General features: G+C 38.6%; 2 protein-coding genes across 2 annotated transcripts; one reads left to right on the plus strand and one right to left on the minus strand.

Annotated features, from left to right (window-relative positions):
- Positions 1–2,974: 2,974 nt before the first annotated feature.
- Positions 2,975–3,898, minus strand: Vmn1r124 (vomeronasal 1 receptor 124). Its single transcript, NM_001166757.1, has one exon. The coding sequence runs from the start codon at positions 3,896–3,898 to the stop codon at positions 2,975–2,977; it is 924 nt and encodes a 307-aa protein (NP_001160229.1).
- An 11,561-nt stretch (positions 3,899–15,459) lies between these two features.
- Vmn1r125 (vomeronasal 1 receptor 125) lies at positions 15,460–16,383 on the plus strand. The gene has a single exon (NM_001166740.1). The coding sequence runs from the start codon at positions 15,460–15,462 to the stop codon at positions 16,381–16,383; it is 924 nt and encodes a 307-aa protein (NP_001160212.1).
- Positions 16,384–18,344: the final 1,961 nt, after the last annotated feature.

Consider the following 18,344-nt stretch of genomic DNA (forward strand, 5'->3'; position numbering starts at 1 on the left):
GACCCAGCACTGAGATCACTGACCCCAAATGCTGGATCTAAATTTCCTCTGTTCCAGGATGTCCTTGAACTCAGAAACCTGCTTGCTTTTGTGTCTGCCTATCTTTGCATCTTCCTGACAAGGTCGTTCATAGTGCACCTGCTTCTGTACTTTTTGGTGCATGAAGCCCCTCTTGTAACTCATATTACATCCTTATATTTTGAATAGTTGAGAAATCCTGTTTATATATTTTTAAATTCATGTATTCAGTGTTCTTTCCTATATCATTAAGGGCTGCCGTGAAGGCCACAGCATTTATAGTTTTTGCTAAGATCTAAACATACCCTCCTATCCTAAGAGATACTAACTTTCCCAGAAAGGACATTCCACAATAAACTTGTCAAGTATCATATTTCCTGATAACTGTCAACACTTGTGGAGTCCTATGTCCTGCTGGCTCCATCCCAGAGTTGCAATCATGTCACACCATCACCCTCATGACCATGCAGGACTCAGCATCCTGGAAGGCAGGCAGAACTATAGGCCAGGGAGAGGAGTATAGATCAGAGATTGCAGACTGGGGTGTGGAACATTAGATGGAACAAAGAAAGGCCATTTATTTATTTATTTATTTATTTATTTATTTATTTATCTATTTATTTATTTATTTACTTATGTTTTCTTGAAATTTTACCTGCTAACTTCTGCCCTTTCCAAAGTTTTCTCATTATAATTCATGCCTCCTTTGAATATTATTAACATTTCAGTATTTGTGCTTTGATGTGATAATTTTCATTTTGTCAAAAACCCAGTTATGTTACATGAATATGTTTTTGTTTTAATCCCTGATATGGGATATGGTGCTGTTTCCAATTGTCCACAATGAATAATTATGAGTGTCTCATGCTATAGGAGGGGCATGATTTTTTTCCAGCTGCAGACAGTTTTTGTTTGGAATTCTTGAGAATCTTGAGAAGGTATTTGTGTGAGATCCCCAAGATGGCCTGTGGTGGCTCCTGCTTTGCCTGCTGCTGTCAGTTCCCTTTGCTGCTGTACCTGCTCCTGATTTTGCTATTGATGAATTGTTGTTTGGCTGTCTTGTTTGACTTCTGGTTAGAGATATCATGATGATAGATTTTGGACTTACCAAAACCAACATCAGAGGTCTACACACCTTTTCCTCTCTAACTTTTCTTTACTACTGAGTGTTGGTTGGAAATATTGTGGTGAAAAAGGTGTTGGAAGGGTAGTAGATAGTACAATCCAATGAAGTACAACAAACTAAGGCTTAGATATAAGGGTATACAGAGATTAACAGGCAGAGATCAGTGTTATAGGATACACTGAACTGATTAAACTGAACTTAGAAAATACACTTTTTCTTTTCGGTGTGTGGACATGTTCAAGCACAGATTTGAGGAAGGCAGAGTACAATTGTAGGATTTTGTTCTCTCCACTAGGTGGGACCTTGGATAATCATTTCTAAGTTGTGAGTGCTTTAACTGCTGAGCTGTCTTGCTGATTCTTATTATGGCCAGTGTTATGATCAAGACTTGGTGCTGTGGGATTGTCAGTTTTATTGTTGGTAGAGGTCTGTGAAAATGTACATGAAGAGTCTCAGTATTAATTTCATAACTCAGTGCGAATCTATCCTTAATATCGAACATACAAACTGTTGGTTCCTATTCTATTATTTCAAGCTCTTTCAATATAGCTGATATTGATGATTTCCGACATCCCAAATTGGAAGTGAAGAGTTAAGTGTGTTGGATAAATTTTTCAGTGTGGGCCTCGAGAGATGGCTCAGCAGGTTGGAAGCCTGGCCACATTTACATTGGATCAGAGCTTGATTCTGAGAACCTATCTTTGTAGGCTTATAACTGTTTGTAACTCCAGCTCTAGTGGTATGACACCTATTCTCCTTAAGAGGAGGGAATCCCCACAAATACATACATAACCAATACGCATGAACAAAAAAATGAATGCTAAAATATTCTTTGTTCACAGAAGTAAGTACCACAAATCAGATTATAAGTTTCATCACACTGACAGCTATAACCACTCCAGATATTTATCTTGTGGTCTTTCTTGCCTTGGTCATTCTCAGATAGCTGAAAATATTAGATGCTTGATTTTAATCTTCTGAGAAAATAATTTTGTGATTGAGAAAGCCACTGACAGATGGAGTGACAACTTTGCCTCCTCGTTGTTCGGTTATATATTGTCTCCTGTCTGATTGGTAGGTGTTTGTGATGACTGGAAAACAATTTCACCATGGCCCAGAGTGAAGTCTTTCAGGAGAAGATCTCCAGTGTGGATCCCTGGTTCCTCCCTGGTCCTGAGACTTTAAATCGCTTAAGGATTCTGAGTGTGACCTGTTTCTGCCTCTTTTCCTATTTATTCTTGATATGCTCAGCAGATTGTACTGCTCTAGAAAGCACAAAGTTATGTTGTTCAGTGCTTGACTCTCACCTCAGTAGGGCCCAAGGTAGCTAAGCATATATCTCCTAACTAAAGTGGAATGACATGCAATATATTTACCGTATATAAAATGTTCATCCTTGAAAACATTTAATTAGAGCAATGCATCCTCATTTGTTCAGATAGAGAAATATAGAGAGGTATTCTGTTCTTATCCAAAGTTTGAAATATTAACTAAGAACGAGCAAGAGTATCAGGTTGATGAGGGCCATTTAACACATTAAACTGTTTAGTGAAAATTGGTTGCATCAGTTTCAGTCCAGCCTGCAGCAGAATGCAGTTATATACAGGAGAACAGAGGATGGTGAATAACTTCACTTACCATGTCAGTCAGATTCCAACCAGAAATCATTTCACATCAACAAATGAGTATAGCTTTATTCTTTTAAAATTACAGCAGTGAGCACCACACCTTATTCATACAAAATGTTGAAAACATATATATGGAATAAAGTACTTAACGGTATTAGTGAAGATGTCTTCTGTATTTGGCAGTATTTAGGGGCTCTTGTTTTCAACATTTGAAGAGCACAGAACAAGGATCTTTAGGATCTCTGAAGATCAACACTAAAGTGCAGATACTGGGGAAGACTGCAGCCAGAACCTCACTGACAAGCCTCATGAAGAGAAGAGAATGTATAGAAAAGGCATGAAAGATGATACAAATAAAATTTAGAAGATAAAAGCTAACAAATGTGACCACCAGCATCAGGATAGTACGGTTTTCTCTGGTCTCAGCTTGGCCTCTGGGGTTCTGATTGGGAGTGAGGATGTGCTGCATTCGCTGGCGATGTCTATGGAGGAGAAGTACCATGGAGACACTGGTCCAGACCATGATGCTCATGAATGTGGCATCATGGGAAAACTGCAAGAAGACAATGCCTACAATGAATCCAGAAGTGGAACAGAACAAGTTGCTTTTAGAGTCAGTGTTATTGTCTATTATCTGTGGACCAGTGACCTTAATTGGAATATGGATGTTACTTAAGACACTGAAAAACCAACAACTGTAGCAAGAATAATTCGCAAAATTTGGGACACTTACTCTGAGTATGAGTTTACCTTTACCTCTATTAACAGGAACCAGAGTGACAAACTGATGGACACTCAGGACACAGGTGGAACACAAATTTGTGCTTCTTGCCACTATGTGACTGAAGAATTCTAATTTACATTTGAGTTCAGTTGGAGGAGTTTTGGGACCAAAAGCCATCATGTTGTTTGGAAATGTAGTGAGGAATAGAGTCAAGGCATTGGCCACAGCCATGTGGCTTAAAATCACCTGTCTGGGTCTCTGTTTAGAACCAGTCAAGACTGGAGAGAAATTATGGACAAACAGAAAGACATTGGCCAGGGTCCCAACCCCAAACTGGCAAAGCAAGAGGATCTGAAGAGCCACTTCCTCAGTGGTTTTCACGGATTTACCATGAACAGACATGGAGAGGCCTTTATTCAACCCTGGAGTGATGATTAGGTAGGACACTACTCTCCTCGGGTCTCTGTTTTATTGTCCACACTTACCAATTGATTTGTGACAATTTCTTCACTTGATAAGTGAGACACTATTCTATCACATTACAGGCAAATTGCCTGAAAAACAATGAATGTATAAAAACTCAAATAAAATTTTATACTGATTTTATTACTCCTGCCTCCATGTAAATTTTGTATTGCAACTACATCTTTATTGGTCCAGTAGGTCAATGTGGGGAGCGGGTGTGGCGGCAGTCCTAAAGGCGCCAGGGACTGCAGCTAAGTCATATGACTTGCACCTGACTTCCTCATATAAGACACAAACATCTTGAGTGCTGCGCAGGTGTACCAGGATACAGGTGAATCCAATTTGGTGGAGATTTGCCCCTGCTGCCCTGATTAGCTGAAGCCTTGTGACTGGCGAGGGGGCATGGCCTGCAGTGCGTGGATGAGAGAGAGTATAAAAAGAGTGAGAGGCCCAGGGTTCGGGGGAGATATAAACAAGGGAAATATAGAGAAAGAAGAAACAGGACTGAATAAACGTGTGCAGAAGGATCCTGTAGCAGCGTCGTTCTTCCTGGCCTGTTGAGCGCGCGCAAGAGGTCAAGAGCACAATAACACACATTTTAACACACCAAGGTCTTTGCATATGAATACAGACAGTAAAGAGTCTACTATGAGTCTGTGATTCCATCATCAGAATTCAATACAATTAGGAGGGAGGAAAGGCTTCAATTGGGATGTAACTAAATCAATAACAAATAAAAGAATATATAAATGCAATGTAAAAATAATTAATTGAATTTCTTATGTTATAGTAACATATTAAAAATAGTATGTATGGGAACAATATAATATTGCACTCAATAATAAAGTTATGTAACTGAATTCAGTTGTAGAAAATTAAGTTGTTGGCTTTTGAGAAAATTTCATACTACTTATCCTCTAAATTAAAAAAAAAAACCACCAAATACTTCTGATAAAGCCACCTGTGTTGTAATCACACACATGAACATAGGCTAACATATGTGTTCTCCATACGAAAAAAAAAAAACACTTGCTAACAAGTTTCATTTATTCATAATTTTACTGATCATAATTTTTGTTCTAAATGTGAGGTGCCAGAGTCTTACCTGCATCATCTGCAGATTCCCTCCCATATTATTAACACAATCCCTTTGCAGTAATATAATATAATATAATATAATCCCAATACCCTTTGCAAGCTGATGCTTAGTCTGCACTTTACTTGTTTATATGTTTTCTATAGGAACACAAGGGCCTCCATCCACAAGGTATAATTCATTATCTCACATACATGTTACACTGAATGCTGTTTTCTCCTGAGTACTATCCTAGGACACAAACATTTCTTTGACATGAAAGCAAAATGTTAACCTATTTAAGTTAACCTTCAGACTTCAGAAAGAAAGAATGTTTCATGTTGGCTTCAGAGGACAATTTTCACTGAAGAGAAAAGAATTTTAAGCAGAAGTCTATGATAGATGAATCCCACCTTCTGAGCCTCATTCAGGATGAAGATGCTCATCTGAAAACCAGCTGCAGAGCACAGCTCCTATAGAAGCATATTTCCTAGTGCCTGGATTCAGGAACTTCTCTGTGTCACTCTTTGCCTGAGAAAGAATGCAATGAAATTCAGAATGGTTTCTTATTCTCCATGCAATGCTGTAAAGGTAACCCAACAAAGTCCTAGTTTCCAGTCTCATAAAATAATAGGGCACCGGGGCATGACATCCTTCAGAGAGTTTATTATTGTGTCATCTGTGGCGTTCGCATATTTGTCTGCATGGTGTCTTTGGGATACCTCCAATGAGGGAAAATCATTTATCCCCAGAGCAAATCTCCATTCCTTTCTGATGCTTACTGATGATGTCTAGGAGTTTGTTAGATGTTAATGAGTACCTGGGCAAAAGTTAGGGAAGGGTTTTCATGTTTCCTTCGGGAGAATCTAAGTTCTGAATTTATCACGTGGTCAGATGTGAATTGGGGCGCTCCAGGGTAGAACAAGGGACTCATTATGTGAGTTTCTATAGAGTACTTTCCTCCCTACTATTTCACTCTTGCAAAATTATTCTGACACCAAGTCCTCCCAGAAAACTGGCAATGTGTCATTCAGATTCTGTAATTTCCCTGGAAGTTGCTTCATTCTTACTTTTCCCATGTTTGACCCAGGACATTTATAAATGACGAATTTATTAACTGAAGCTGGTTTTTCCCACCTGAATCCTGGGGTTATTCCCATATCCACTTGTTTTCAGGAAGATCATGACTTGTTTTCTGATATACTCATGAATCCTTATCACAGGTCTAATATACTTTGATAGTATTTAGAGAATCTCATTTGTAGTTAAGTAATCCTAGATATACATGCAAAGATATGGATTGAGCAATCATTAAGAAATAGATAGCTCCAACTCATGTCTGCTCTAGGTATAATAAAAAACTAGGGATTTAGTTTTGATTTTCAGTGATGAAAAGTAAAAATTCTGATTATAAATCTAAGAATTGTATGTTCTAAACATTTATTGATACTCAAGCCTGCAACAAATATTGACTCAGGCACAAAGGACATATACTTAAATGTGTGAGAAATATCATTGCACAATATTTTTACAAATGAAATTACCAGTACTCAAAAGGGATATATGTGGAAATAGGACAAAAAGAAAGAATAACTGGTCATTAATTGCTTAGATACCTTATGGTTGTCTAGGACAAGCACATATCCATAATTTCTACTGTGAAATTTATATTGGCTAATTGACAATTACATATCATTTATTAGCCTAATAAATAATTATATTGAAATAACCTTCAAATTCAGGAATTTGTAAGAGTCACGGCATGATGAAAAATGAGGAGGTAGAAAACAGTCTTATAAAGGATGAAAGGCTATAATGGAACATGAAGAGTTAGATTTGGGTGTGTGTAAGAGAGAAAGTAGACCAAGAAATATGGAGAAGAATAACTCCGACTAAGTGTCTTTTGAAAAACTATACAGACACTTGCTGCTATTGGGGCTTCCTGTAATACATTCACTTGCATATTTCAACGGAGTTTTAATAAATCAGCACTATACTAGTTGGACAGTCCCCCACGTAGACATCTCATGATAACTAATGTAAGCTTCTTTGATTTTTATTTTTTGTAATTTCTTTTTATTTGGGTATGAGTAATTATTTTGGATATTTTCTTTATCTATATTGTACATTTTATACCCTTTCTTGGTCCCCACCCCGGAAACCCTCTATCCCATCCTCCCTCCCCCTGCTTTTATGAGGATGTTCCTCCACCTACCCACCCACTCCGACCCCTCAGACCTCAGTTTCCCTACACTGGAGCATCTATCGAGCTTTCATAGGACTGAGAACTACTCCTCTCACTGATGCATGACAAGGACATCCTCTGCAACTTATGTACCTGGAGCTTTGTGTACTCCTTTGTTGATGGGTTAGTCCCTGGGAGCCCTTGGGGGACCAGTTGGTTGATGTTATTCTCACTGTGGGGTTGCAATCCCCTTCAACTCCTTTGGTCCTTTCTCTAACTTCCCTATTGAGGACCCTGTGTTTAGTCCAATGGATGGTTGTTAGCATTCATCTCTGTATTTGTAAGGCTCTGGCAGGGTCTCTCAGGAGACAGCCATATCAGGCTCCTTTCAGCATGCACTTCTTGGCATCCACAATAGGGTCTGGGTTTTGTAACTAACTGTATATGGGATGAATCCTCAGATGGGTCAGAGTCTGGATGGCCTTTCCTTCAGCCTCTGCTCTACTCTATCTTCATATTTGCTCCTGTGAGTATTTTATTCTCCTTCTAAGAAAGACTGAAGCACCCACACTTTGGTCTTCCTTCTTCTTGAGATTCCTGTGGTATGTGAATTTTATCTTGGTTATTTGGAGCTTTTAGGCTAGTATCCACTTATCAGTGAGTACATAACACTTTTGTTCTTTTGAAATGGAGTAATCTCACTGAGGATATTTTCTAGTTCTATCCATTCGCCTAAGAATTTCATTAATTCATCCTTTTTAACTACCTGAGTAGTACTCCATTGTGTAAATGTACATTTACTGTATCCATATCTCTGTTGAGGGACATCTGGGTTCTTTCCAGCTCCAGGCTTTTATAAAAGGCTGCTATAAACACAGAAGTGGATGATCACAGTCAGCTATTGGATGGGTCACACGGCCCCCAATGGAGGAGCTAGAGAAATTACCCAAGGAGCTAAAGGGAACTGCAACCCTATAGGTGGAACAACAATATGAACTAACCAGTACCCGGGAGCTCTTGTCTTTAGCTGCATATGTATCAAAAGATGGCCTAGTCGGCCATCACTGCAAAGAGAGGCCCATTGGACTTGCAAACTTTATATGCCTCAGTACAGGGGAATGCCAGGGCCAAAAAGGGGGAGTGGGTAGGTAGAGGATTGGGGGGTGGGGTGGGTATGGGGGACCTTTGGGATAGCATTGAAAATGTAAATGAGGAAAATACCTAGTTAAAAAAAAAGAAAAGAAAAAAAAGGCTGCTATAAAAATAGTGGAGAATGTGTCCTTATTATAAGTTTGAGCATCCTCTGGGTATATGCCCAGGAGTGGTATTGCTGGGTCCTCAGGTAGTACTATGTCCAATTTTCTGAGGAACTACCAAACTGATTTCCAGAGTGATTGTATCAGCTTGCAATCCCACCAGCAATGAGGGAGTGTTCCCCTTTCTCCGCATCCTTGCCAGCATCTGCTATCACCTGAGTTTTTTATTTTAGACTTTCTGAATGGTGTGAAGTGGAATCTCAGGGCTGTTTTGATTTGCATTTCCCTGATGACTAAGGATGTTGAACATTTCTTTAGGTGCTTCTCATCCATTTGATATTCCTCAGTTGAAAATTCTTTGTTTAGCCTTGTATCCAATTTTTAATAGGGTTATTTGATTTTCTGTAGTCTAACTTATTCAGTTCTTTGTATATATTGAATTTTAGCCCTCTATTAGATGTAGGATTGTTAAAGATCTTTTCCCATTCTTTTGGTGGCCTTTTTGTCCTACTGACAGTGTGCTTTGCCTTACAGAAGTGTTTAAACTTCTCTTTCAGGTTTAGGTGATTTCTTTTTCTAGTTGCTTGCCAATTAACTCCCAAAGCACTATCTAAGCCACAATCAAAACTCACAGGCTATTACCCCTGGTGCTGGTAATTCTCCAAAACTTGGTGGCTGAAGACAGCACATACTAAACACACAGAACATGAAGAAATCAAACTGGCACTTACTTTGAAGATTTGTATGCCGCCCATCTGTCCATAGGTGGTATAGAAACAGGTTGAAAAGTCAAGTGGAAATCATTCTTTAAAGGTGCCACATACAGTACTGCAGGAGAAAAGGACTCAGCAATACCATCCTTCTGTGAACCCTGACATGTTCAGCAATTATGGGCTTGATGAGATCTATCCATTGATTAAAGCTGGAAGAAGCTGAGGAGGAGGGCAACCCTATAGGAAGACCAGCAGTCTCAACTAACCTGGACCACAGAGATGACTCAGACACTGAGCCACCAACCCGGCAGTATATACCAGCTTATGTGAGGCACCCAACATGTATATACAGCAGAGTACTGTGTAATCTGGACTAAGTGAAAGAAGATGCCCCTAAACCTGGAGAGACTTGAGGCCCCAGAGAGTGGGGAGGGTAGAGGTGGAGACATCCTTTTAGAGAAGGGGGACAAGGCATGAGATGAAGAATAGTCAGAGGGCAGACCAGGAGGGAGATAAAGACAGAATTATTTTAAAAGATTGAAGAAGTAAAACATAGAAAAAATGTTTTTGGAGAGACCAACTACTTTCTTATTAGGCCACAGACCCTGTCCACAAGCTAAAACTCATAAATGTCACTGTTTATATGTTCTGTGGGCAGATGGGTACTAGGAGCGAACCCAGTACTAATGTTTCCCTTAATGGACCGAGAATTGAAACATTTCTTGACGAGTAATTTCTACACCTGCAGATCAGTGCATCTCTCAGCCCTCATCAGAGAAGCTTCGATGTTCATTAACACAGGAACGCTCAGCTGGTCACTCTGCATGAAATGAGTTTGGTATGCTCACTCAGCACTACAATGTGGATAGCATACCTCTCCCACCACAGCTTAATTCTTCATAGAATTTGTGGTGAGCAGAATTTTATGAAACAATGTTTCCTGGACACAACAGGGCAGGGAACATAGATATGAACCCACAGGGATTGCAGCCGAATTCACATAACCTTTGCAAGATTAAGCCCAACCATTTTTGCTAGTTCTGTGTCAAAAGAATAGAAGATACACTTTTCTGGAAGACTAACCTCAATTGGGAAAATGTTTTCATCAAAGTACCTGTAGTCAAGTCTGTAGAGCATTTTCTTGATAATAGTCGATATGGTAGTTCCTTGTCAATGGGGAAGTGCTCACCCGGGAATGTGGTCTGGATAGTATAAGAAATATGCTGAGCAAGTCGTGGGGAACAAGCCAGTAAGTCAAGCTTCTCATCCTTCTTCAGTGGCTGAGTTCACGTTCCTGTTCTGGCTTCATCCCTTGGTGTCCCCTGGTGATTGATATAACCTGCAAACCAAGTGAACTCTTTTTCCTTGGTCACTTTATTCATGGTGCTTTTGAAGCAAGTGAAATGAACTAAGATACTAAAAATGCCCCAGCATAGTAGGATGAAGGCAGAAACAAATTCCACTGGTTTTTTTTGGGGGGGTGTGGCCTATTATAAGTGATATTTAATGGTAAATATATTCAGTTTTTAAATGATTTGGTACCTCGTAAGTTAGTCACATTGTGGGGAAGGCCATACTCTGAAGAGGGATGTATTTTATGGAAACAGAAGATAATCTATAGTTGGGTGTGTAAGGCTGAGACAGTCGATGTGCAAAGAGTTTGATGAGTGAGCTGAGTATGACCCAAAAATTGAAAGAAATTTACCACATTAACAATATCAAGAAATATAGAAAATGGAGCAACACCACATGCCTGTGATCCTACCATGTGAAAGGTATGGTGAAAGGCTTTCTCATGTTTGAAGCCTACCCCTTCTTAGTAAGTGTTATGATTCCAGGCACTGCTGCAAAGCAAGGTTTTACATCATAAAGTTGAGAAGTAATATACAAGTTTTGTTTTCTATTCATAGAAAAGCTTACATAAACAATGAATCTAAACTATATATACACCACTAATTTTCTGTCATTTCTCTTCTCTCTCCAATATATCTCAAGTCATGCTTCATGTTCACTTTCTATTTTATTTTTATTAAAAATAGCATTTTTCTAACACAGTAGATCTTGATAACAGTTTCTTCTCTCTCTTTTCCTCTAAGTTTCTAAACATTTTCCCTCTGATCCAGATCATTATGAAACTAACAGGCTTCGATGGGAAAATAATGAAATGATGAATGTTCATAAAAAAATCAATAAAAATTAAAACTATTTCTAATAAGATAAAACAAAAACTAACACATCAAAGGTGGACAGGACCCTTACTGTTTCTATCTACAACCTGTAACTAACCCTGTGTCACAGCTCTCCATACCCAAATCCTGCCAGGAGAGAACTGTTCTCCCAGGAGTGATGAAATACACCTAAGATCACAGACTCACAGTGTAGAAGAAGGACAAGCTCCAGTCAGAGACAGCAAGACCAGCTAACACCAGAGATAACCAAATAGTGAGAGAAAAGCAAAAGAACCTAAGCAAGAGAATCCAAGGCTATTTGGCATCATCAGAACCCAGTTCTCCAACAGAGCAAGCCCTGGATACCCTAACCTAAACAAAGAGAAGCCCAAAAACATAAAAGAAGTCTACAGGACCCCAAATAGATTGGACCAGAAAAGAAATTGTTCCCATCACATAATAATCAAAACACCAAATACACACACACACACACAAAGAAAGCATATTAAAATCAGTAAGGGGAAAAGGTCAGGTAACATATGAAGGCAGACCTATCAGAATTACACCAGACTTTTCACCAGAGACTATAAAAGCCAGAAGATCCTGGACAGATGTCATACAGACCCTAAGAGAACAAAAATGCCAGCCGAGGCTACTATACCCAGCAAAACTCTCAATTTCCATAGATGGAGAAACCAAGATGATCCATGACAAAACCAAATTTACACAATATCATTCCACAAATCCAGCCCTACGAAGGATAATATGTGAGAGACCCTGCCAGAGCCTTACAAATACAGAGATGAATGCTAACAACCATCCATTGGACTAAACACAGGGTCCTCAATAGGGAAGTTAGAGAAAGGACCAAAGGAGTTGAAGGGGATTGCAACCCCACAGTGAGAATAACATCAACCAACTGGTCCCCCAAGGGCTCCCAGGGACTAACCCATCAACAAAGGAGTACACAAAGCTCCAGGTACATAAGTTGCAGAGGATGTCCTTGTCATGCATCAGTGAGAGGAGTAGTTCTCAGTCCTATGAAAGCTCGATAGATGCTCCAGTGTAGGGAAACTGAGGTCTGAGGGGTCGGAGTGGGTGGGTAGGTGGAGGAACATCCTCATAAAAGCAGGGGGAGGGAGGATGGGATAGAGGGTTTCCGGGGTGGGGACCAAGAAAGGGTATAAAATGTACAATATAGATAAAGAAAATATCCAAAATAATTACTCATACCCAAATAAAAAGAAATTACAAAAAATAAAAATCAAAGAAGCTTACATTAGTTATCATGAGATGTCTACGTGGGGGACTGTCCAACTAGTATAGTGCTGATTTATTAAAACTCCGTTGAAATATGCAAGTGAATGTATTACAGGAAGCCCCAATAGCAGCAAGTGTCTGTATAGTTTTTCAAAAGACACTTAGTCGGAGTTATTCTTCTCCATATTTCTTGGTCTACTTTCTCTCTTACACACACCCAAATCTAACTCTTCATGTTCCATTATAGCCTTTCATCCTTTATAAGACTGTTTTCTACCTCCTCATTTTTCATCATGCCGTGACTCTTACAAATTCCTGAATTTGAAGGTTATTTCAATATAATTATTTATTAGGCTAATAAATGATATGTAATTGTCAATTAGCCAATATAAATTTCACAGTAGAAATTATGGATATGTGCTTGTCCTAGACAACCATAAGGTATCTAAGCAATTAATGACCAGTTATTCTTTCTTTTTGTCCTATTTCCACATATATCCCTTTTGAGTACTGGAAATTTCATTTGTAAAAATATTGTGCAATGATATTTCTCACACATTTAAGTATATGTCCTTTGTGCCTGAGTCAATATTTGTTGCAGGCTTGAGTATCAATAAATGTTTAGAACATACAATTCTTAGATTTATAATCAGAATTTTTACTTTTCATCACTGAAAATCAAAACTAAATCCCTAGTTTTTTATTATACCTAGAGCAGACATGAGTTGGAGCTATCTATTTCTTAATGATTGCTCAATCCATATCTTTGCATGTATATCTAGGATTACTTAACTACAAATGAGATTCTCTAAATACTATCAAAGTATATTAGACCTGTGATAAGGATTCATGAGTATATCAGAAAACAAGTTATGATCTTCCTGAAAACAAGTGGATATGGGAATAACCCCAGGATTCAGGTGGGAAAAACCAGCTTCAGTTAATAAATTCGTCATTTATAAATGTCCTGGGTCAAACATGGGAAAAGTAAGAATGAAGCAACTTCCAGGGAAATTACAGAATCTGAATGACACATTGCCAGTTTTCTGGGAGGACTTGGTGTCAGAATAATTTTGCAAGAGTGAAATAGTAGGGAGGAAAGTACTCTGTAGAAACTCACATAATGAGTCCCTTATTCTACCCTGGAGCGCCCCAATTCACATCTGATGACAAACTCAATTCAAAACTTAGATTCTCCCAAAGGAAACATGAAAACCCTTCCCTAACTTCTGCCCAGGTACTGATTAACATCTAACAAACTCCTAGACATCATCAGTAAGCATCAGAAAGGAATGGAGATTTGCTCTGGGGATAAATGATTTTCCCTTCATTGGAGGTATCCCAAAGACACCATGCAGACAAATGTGCGGACGCCACAGATGACACAATAATAAACTCTCTGAAGGATGTCATGCCCCGGTGCCCTATTATTTTATGAGACTGGAAACTAGGACTTTGTTGGGTTACCTTTACAGCATTGCATGGAGAATAAGAAACCATTCTGAATTTCATTGCATTCTTTCTCAGGCAAAGAGTGACACAGAGAAGTTCCTGAATCCAGGCACTAGGAAATATGCTTCTATAGGAGCTGTGCTCTGCAGCTGGTTTTCAGATGAGCATCTTCATCCTGACTGAGGCTCAGAAGGTGGGATTCATCTACCATAGACTTCTTCTTAAAATTCTTTTCTCTTCAGTGAAAATTGTCCTCTGAAGCCAACATGAAACATTCTTTCTTTCTGAAGTCTTAAGGTTAACTTAAATAGGTTAATATTTTGCTTTCATGTCAAAGAAATGTCTGTGTCCTAGATTAGTACTCAGGAGAAAACAGCATTCAGTGTAACATGTATGTGAGATAATGAATTATACCTGGTGGATGGAGGCCCTTGTGTTCCCATAGAAAACATATAAACAAGTAAAGTGCAGACTAAGCATCAGCTTGCAAAGGGTATTGGGATTATATTATATTATATTATATTATATTATATTATATTATATTACTGCAAAGGGATTGTGTTAATAATTTTGGAGGGAATCTGCAGATGATGCAGGTAAGACTCTGGCACCTCACATTTTAGAACAAAAATTATGATCAGTAAAATTATGAATAAATGGAACTTTTTAGTAAGTGTTTTTTTTTTTCGTATGGAGGACACATATGTAAGCCTATGTTCATCTGTGTGATTACAACACAGGTGGCTTTATCAGAAATATTTGGTGTTTTTAAAAATTTTTTAGGATGAGTAGTATGAAATTTTCTCAAAAGCCAACAACTCAATTTTCTACAACTGAATTCGGTTACACAACTTCATTATTGTGTGCAATATTATATTGTTCCCATACATACTATTTTTAATATGTTACTATAACATAAGGAAATTCAGTTAATTATTTTTATGTTGCATTTATATATTCTTTTGTTTGTTATTGATTTAGTTACATCCCAATTGAAGCCTTTCCTCCCTCCTAATTGTATTGAATTCTGATGATGGAATCACAGACTCATAGTAGACTCTTTACTGTCTGTATTCATATGCAAAGACCTTGGTGTGTTAAAATGTGTGTTATTGTGCTCTTGACCTACTGGACCAATAAAGATGTAGTTGCAATACAAAATTTACATGGAGGCAGGAGTAATAAAATCAGTATAAAATTTTATTTGAGTTTTTATACATTCATTGTTTTTCAGGCAATTTGCCTGTAATGTGATAGAATAGTGTCTCACTTATCAAGTGAAGAAATTGTCTCAAATCAATTGGTAAGTGTAGACAATAAAACAGAGACCCGAGGAGAGTAGTGTCGTCCTACCTAATCATCACTCCAGGGTTGAATAAAGGCCTATCCATGTCTGCTCATGGTAAATCCATGAAAACCACTGAGGAAGTGGCTCTTCAGATCATTTTGCTTTGTCAGTTTGGGATTGGGACCGTGGCCAATGTCTTTCTGTTTGTCCATAATTTCTCTCCAGTCTTGACTGGTTCTAAACAGAGACCCAGACAGGTGATTTTAAGCCACATGGCTGTGGCCAATGCCTTGACTCTATTCCTCACTATATTTCCAAACAACATGAGTGCTTTTGCTCGCAAAACTCCTCCAACTGAACTCAAATGTAAATTAGAATTCTTCAGTCACATGGTGGCAAGAAGCACAAATTTGTGTTCCACCTGTGTCCTGAGTGTCCATCAGTTTGTCACTCTTGTTCCTGTTAATAGAGGTAAAGGTAAACTTATACTCAGAGCAAGTGTCCCAAATTTTGCGAATTATTCTTGCTACAGTTGTTGGTTTTTCAGTGTCTTAAGTAACATCCATATTCCAATTAAGGTCACTGGTCCACAGATAACAGACAATAACACTGACTCTAAAAGCAACTTGTTCTGTTCCACTTCTGGATTCATTGTAGGCATGGTCTTCTTGCAGTTTTCCCATGATGCCACATTCATGAGCATCATGGTCTGGACCAGTGTCTCCATGGTACTTCTCCTCCATAGACATCGCCAGCGAATGCAGCACATCCTCACTCCCAATCAGGACGCCAGAGGCCAAGCTGAGACCAGAGCAACCCATACTATCCTGATGCTGGTGGTCACATTTGTTAGCTTTTATCTTCTAAATTGTATTTGTATCATCTTTCATGCCTTTTCTATACATTCTCGTCTCTTCATAAGGCTTGTCAGTGAGGTTCTGGCTGCAGTCTTCCCCAGTATCTGCCCCTTACTGTTGATCTTCAGAGATCCTAAAGATCCTTGTTCTGTGCTCTTCAAATGTTGAAAGCAAGAGCCCCTAAATACTGCCAAATACAGAAGACATCTTCACTAATACCGTTAAGTACTTTATTCCATATATATGTTTTCAACATTTTGTATGAATAAGGTGTGGTGCTCACTGCTGTAATTTTAAAAGAATAAAGCTATACTCATTTGTTGATGTGAAATGATTTCTGGTTGGAATCTGACTGACATGGTAAGTGAAGTTATTCACCATCCTCTGTTCTCCTGTATATAACTGCATTCTGCTGCAGGCTGGACTGAAACTGATGCAACCAATTTTCACTAAACAGTTTAATGTGTTAAATGGTCCTGATCAACCTGATACTCTTGCTCTTTCTTAGTTAATACTTCAAACTTTGGATAAGAACAGAATCCCTCTCTACATTTCTCTATGGGAACAAATGAGGATGCATTGCTCTAATTAAATGTTTTCAAGGATGAACATTTTATATACGGTAAATATATTGCATGTCATTCCACTTTAGTTAGGAGATATATGCTTAGCTACCTTGGGCCCTACTGAGGTGAGAGTCAAGCACTGAACAACATAACTTTGTGCTTTCTAGAGCAGTACAATCTGCTGAGCATATGGAGAATAAATAGGAAAAGAGGCAGAAACAGGTCACACTCAGAATCCTTAAGCGATTTAAAGTCTCAGGACCAGGGAGGAACCCAGGATCCACACTGGAGATCTTCTCCTGAAAGACTTCACTCTGGGCCATGGTGAAATTGTTTTCCAGTCATCACAAACACCTACCAATCAGACAGGAGACAATATATATCCGAACAACGAGGAGGCAAAGTTGTCACTCCATCTGTCAGTGGCTTTCTCAATCACAAAATTATTTTCTCAGAAGATTAAAATCAAGCATCTAATATTTTCAGCTACCTGAGAATGACCAAGGCAAGAAAGACCACAAGATAAATATCTGGAGTGGTTATAGCTTTCAGTGTGATGAGACTTATAATCTGACTTGTGGTACTTACTTCTGTGAACAAAGAATATTTTAGCATTCATTTTTTTCTTCATGCGTATTGGGTATGTATGTATTTGTGGGGATTCCCTCCTCTTAAGGAGAACAGGTGTCATACCCCTAGAGCTGGAGTTACAAACAGTTATAAGCCTACAAAGATAGGTTCTCAGAATCAAGCTCTGATCCAATGTAAATGTGGCCAGGCTTCCAACCTGCTGAGCCATCTCTCGAGGCCCACACTGAAAAATTTATCCAACACACTTAACTCTTCACTTCCAATTTGGGATGTCGGAAATCATCAATATCAGCTATATTGAAAGAGCTTGAAATAATAGAATAGGAACCAACAGTTTGTATGTTCGATATTAAGGATAGATTCGCACTGAGTTATGAAATTAATACTGAGACTCTTCATGTACATTTTCACAGACCTCTACCAACAATAAAACTGACAATCCCACAGCACCAAGTCTTGATCATAACACTGGCCATAATAAGAATCAGCAAGACAGCTCAGCAGCTAAAGCACTCACAACTTAGAAATGATAATCCCAGGTCCTACCTAGTGGAGAGAACAAAATCCTACAATTGTACTCTGCCTTCCTCAAATCTGTGCTTGAACATGTCCACACACCGAAAAGAAAAAGTGTATTTTCTAAGTTCAGTTTAATCAGTTCAGTGTATCCTATAACACTGATCTCTGCCTGTTAATCTCTGTATACCCTTATATCTCAGCATTAGTTTGTTGTACTTCGTTGGATTGTACTATCTACTACCCTTCCAACACCTTTTTCACCACAATATTTCCAACCAACACTCAGTAGTAAAGAAAAGTTAGAGAGGAAAAGGTGTGTAGACCTCTGATGTTGGTTTTGGTAAGTCCAAAATCTATCATCATGATATCTCTAACCAGAAGTCAAACAAGACAGCCGAACAACAATTCATCAATAGCAAAATCAGGAGCAGGTACAACAGCAAACGGAACTGA

Source organism: Mus musculus, chromosome 7 (assembly GCF_000001635.26).
Source record: "Mus musculus strain C57BL/6J chromosome 7, GRCm38.p6 C57BL/6J".
In the NCBI taxonomy this organism is placed as follows: Eukaryota; Metazoa; Chordata; class Mammalia; order Rodentia; family Muridae; genus Mus; species Mus musculus.

Excerpts from the sequence above, each read along its gene's own strand:
- Vmn1r125 (NM_001166740.1), top strand. The coding sequence starts at position 15,460 with ATGTCTGCTCATGGTAAATCCATGAAAACCACTGAGGAAGTGGCTCTT.
- Vmn1r124 (NM_001166757.1), bottom strand. The coding sequence starts at position 3,898 with ATGTCTGTTCATGGTAAATCCGTGAAAACCACTGAGGAAGTGGCTCTT.